Genomic DNA, 3,783 nt, shown 5'->3' with positions numbered 1-3,783 from the left:
CTCTCTCTCTCTTCCTCTCTCTCTCTCCTCTCTCTCCTCTCTCTCTCCCTCTCTCTCTCTCTCTCTCTCTCTCTGTCTCTCTCTGTCTCTCTGTCTCTCTCTCTCTCTCTTCCTCTGTCTCTGTCTCTCTTTCTCTCTCTCTCTGCATGCATGTAGGTTTCTATCTGTCTATCCATCCTTCCATTTAGCTATCCATCTTTGTATGTATGTATCATCTGTCTGTCTGGAAACTGAGGATCAGGTAGGCAGAAAGTGATGTAAATAGGTATATAGTTAAGTTCTGAAGCCAGAACTGGGGCTAGGTTCTCTGTTCCCCAAGCCTCCTCTCTCTGTCACCCAGATGACTGATCCCCTCCTCCCTTACCTGACTGGTCCTCAGTTGTATCAGCCGTGTGGACATGGTTATCGAACCACAGATGTGATACGGTCATGCGGTTCTGAGTGAGAGTTCCTGTCTTGTCTGAGCAGATCACAGAAGTTGAACCCAGTGTCTCCACAGCCTCCAAGTTCTTGACCACACAGTTCTTCCGAGCTAGACGTTTGGCCGTCAGGGACAGACAAACCTTGGGGGCAAGGAAGAGGACCTGGGTTTCAGGCTGCCAACCCTGTCCCTCCCCTTCCCTGCCTAGGACTCAGGCATCGAGGGCTCTCCCCTTGCTCCCTCCCTCTGTGCTCCAGCTGGACCAATGTGTCTGGTTGGTAGCCTTTCAGAGACTATTTTCAACCAACAATGACCTTGGTCAACAGTGACCTGTGTCCCAAGTTCACCATAACCTTTGGAGGGCCCCCAGGTCAGGCTTACTGTGACAGTAGCCAGCAGGCCTTCAGGCACATAAGCCACCACAATGGCCATGAAGAAGACCATAGCCCGAAGGAAGGTGTAGCCAATGCACATGGCCACAATGAAGAAGGTGGCCCCAAAGAGGATGGCGAGGCCGGCAATGATATCCACAAAGTGCTCGATCTCTATGGCTATTGGGGTCTTCTCATTTTCCACACCCGAGGCCAGAGACGCGATGCGCCCAATGATGGTCCTGTCCCCAGTGTTTACTACCAAGCCTTGTGCTGTGCCTGGTAGGGGAAACAGAGGGGGATATGGTGACCAGGGAATAAGGACAGTGACTTGGGTGACGGGGAGGGATTCTGGGGAGGCAGGAGGAAGGCTGCTGATGGCTGCAGGAGGCGGGGGCTGGTAACTCTTCTGGGCAGGGGATGCTGACCTTCCAGGCACATGGTGGAGAAGAAGGCTATGTTTCGTGTTTCCAGAGGGCTCTCATGTGTGCACTCTGGGGAACGAGTCTGTGGTTCTGACTCTCCAGTCAGTGAAGAGTTGTCTACTTTGCAGCCCTGAGCAGCCAGGACACGGATGTCAGCTGGCACACGGTCGCCTCCCTTGATCTCTACCAGGTCTCCCACCACCAGCTGGTCAGCATTGATCTGGAACTTGTCCCCTTCTCGGATCACAGTGGCTTGCTGAGAGGCAGAGAGATTGGGGGAAGGTGTGAGGGAGGGGAGGGGAGATGTGGAGAGTCAGTGAGCATGAATGGTAGCCAGCTTAGTGGGAAGAGCTCTGGCCTGAGGAAGGGAGTTGGGGTTCAGAGACCCTAAACGTGGAGCCAGAAGGGACCCCAAAGGTCTTCTCATCCAACCTCCTCATTTCACAGATGAGGAAACTGAGGCCCAATATTCCCTAGCTTTAGGAGTGTGGATCTCAGTTTCCTCATCTGTAATGTTCCTTAACTGCAACCAGCCATTTCTCTGCTAGGAAAAATATTTTGTTAACCTTAAAATGTTATAAAAATGTGGGCTACTCTTGTTGAAGGTGGAGTCAAAGGACCCTGCCTTTGACCCTTACTACCTATGTGACCAAGTCACTTCATTTGTCAAATGAGGGAGTTGGACTGAGATGGTCTCCAGGGTCCCTTCCAACTATCCTCCCACCAAGACTCAGATTCAAATCCTGCCTCTGACATGTATGAGATGCATGACCCCAGGCCTGACCCTTCATTTCTGAACGCCCCAAACAACTCTCTTGAGACAACAAGGTTGAGAGTTGGCCAACACCCATGGCAGGAGTCGCCATACTGGGAAAAAGGCCAGGTTCTCTCCCCTCTCCCTCCACCATTACTGAAAACACATTTTAAAGCAAGGACTGAGAAGTGAAGATTCACATGGAAGGAAATATGGGGAGAGTATGTAAATAGCCGGGGCTGAGTGTATCAAAACGCCAATTGCTGAAGCCCTTTAGGGCTTACAAAGTACAAGGTGCTGCCCGTTTGACAGATGGAAAAGTCACTTGTCTCAAGCTCACAACCCCTAGTTACATCCTTCCCACCTCCAATCCCTTCCCATCTTGGGGCATCCCAGACCTGTGGCACGAGATTTTTGAAGCTGGCAATGATGTTCGTGCTTTTAAACTCCTGATAGTAACCAAAACAGCCGGTGACCACCACAACCGCAATGAGAGCAAGGGCTAGGTAGAGCTGGGGAGGACAGACAGGGTGTGGTTACGCTTAGAGAGGGGAGGCCATCAGCCCACTGCTCCCCCTCAGGACACAGTCCAATTTAGAACATGCTGGACACACAATGTCCTAGCCTCCCCACCCCCTCCTTGGCCATCGACTGCTTGGGAATTCCTGAGTGGGCTCACATTATCATCTGTGGTGAGGTCGCCTTCTCCAGCCTGGATGCCAAAGGCAATGAGGCAGATGGCTGCAGCCACCCACATGAGGCACTGGAGTCCCCCTGCCAACTGCCTGGCAAACTTCACATACTCGGGGGTGCCTTTGGGGGGGCGCAAGGCATTCGGCCCATCTCGGAGCAGAATCTCAGCTGCCAAGCGGGTGGACAGACCCTGGAGGGAAGGCAGGGAAAGAAGGGTCAAGCTCCACCCAAAGGGACTCACGGCGCCCTCTCTGCCCCAAGGCCGCCAACATCTGCCTGGTTCGTTTGCCCCTCCTTCATCCATTTCCTTGCTTTTCTCTACAGTTTGTCTCTTGTGTCTCTGTCTCCGGGTCTCCTGTCTCCTCCATATCACCATATCTGGCTCAAGAGGGCCAGTTCTGAAAAGACTGAGAGAAGCTTGAGCATGACAAGGATGGGGAAGGGCCTCAGTCTCCAGCCAGGCGGGGATTGGCTGAAGGAGAAGAGAAGATCCCGGGACAGGACATGAGCACTATCTCCAGGCGTGTAAAGGCCAGCAATAAGGAAGGTTAGCCCTGCTCAGCTTGTCCCCACAGGGAGGAACCAGGAGCACCCGGAAGGAGCTTCAACAAGGCAGCTAGCTGGGCTGAGAAAAAAAGCCCAACAATGAAAGAGTCGCCCTGGGGAGGAAGAGGGGATTGCTTCGGAAGGCAGTGAGTCCTCCAGAATGGGGAATCTCCATACGGGAGCTGTACTGTTGTGGGAGGTGGTCTGGTGCTGGGGCTGGGGGGGGGTTGGTATGCGGCAGGAAACCTGTCAAAATCAAAATTTGTATATCTCTTTTTCGTTTCTCCGGCGCTTCTCTGCTCCTTTTTTCCCCCCCCCCCCACACGCACATTTCTGTCTCTATCTCTGTCTCCCTCTCCCTCTGTCTGTCTCTGTCTCTCCCCCCCACATCTGTCTCTCTCCCCCATCTGCCTCTGTCTCTCTCCCTCCTCTGTCTCTGTCTCTCTGCATCTCTGTCTCTCTCTCCCCCGTCTGTCTCTATCTCTATTTCCCTCTCCTTCTGTCTGTCTCTGTCTCTCTATCTGTGTCTCTGACTCTCTCCCTCCCCCCTCTTTCTCTCCTTGTCTCCTCTCT

The 3,783-nt window shown here is 53.1% G+C and overlaps 1 protein-coding gene across 1 annotated transcript in view; it reads right to left on the bottom strand.

The window, feature by feature from the left end:
- Positions 1–42: 42 nt before the first annotated feature.
- The window catches only part of ATP4A (ATPase H+/K+ transporting subunit alpha), a 9,348-nt gene continuing 5,607 nt past the window's right edge, over positions 43–3,783 (bottom strand). The window contains exons 5-9 of the mRNA XM_069078591.1: positions 2,651–2,854; positions 2,370–2,483; positions 1,221–1,473; positions 803–1,071; positions 43–563 (exon numbers count right to left, since the gene is read on the bottom strand). Of these exons, the coding sequence (XP_068934692.1) occupies positions 333–563; positions 803–1,071; positions 1,221–1,473; positions 2,370–2,483; positions 2,651–2,854 (1,071 nt within the window). The 3' untranslated portion in view covers positions 43–332. The remainder of the gene's footprint in view (positions 564–802; positions 1,072–1,220; positions 1,474–2,369; positions 2,484–2,650; positions 2,855–3,783) is intronic.

This window comes from Petaurus breviceps, unplaced genomic scaffold (genome assembly GCF_028583685.1).
Source record: "Petaurus breviceps papuanus isolate PSGF00001 unplaced genomic scaffold, PetGlider_PUasm1.0 91041, whole genome shotgun sequence".
Classification (NCBI taxonomy): Eukaryota; Metazoa; Chordata; class Mammalia; order Diprotodontia; family Petauridae; genus Petaurus; species Petaurus breviceps.
This window is presented reverse-complemented; position numbering and strand designations above follow the sequence as displayed.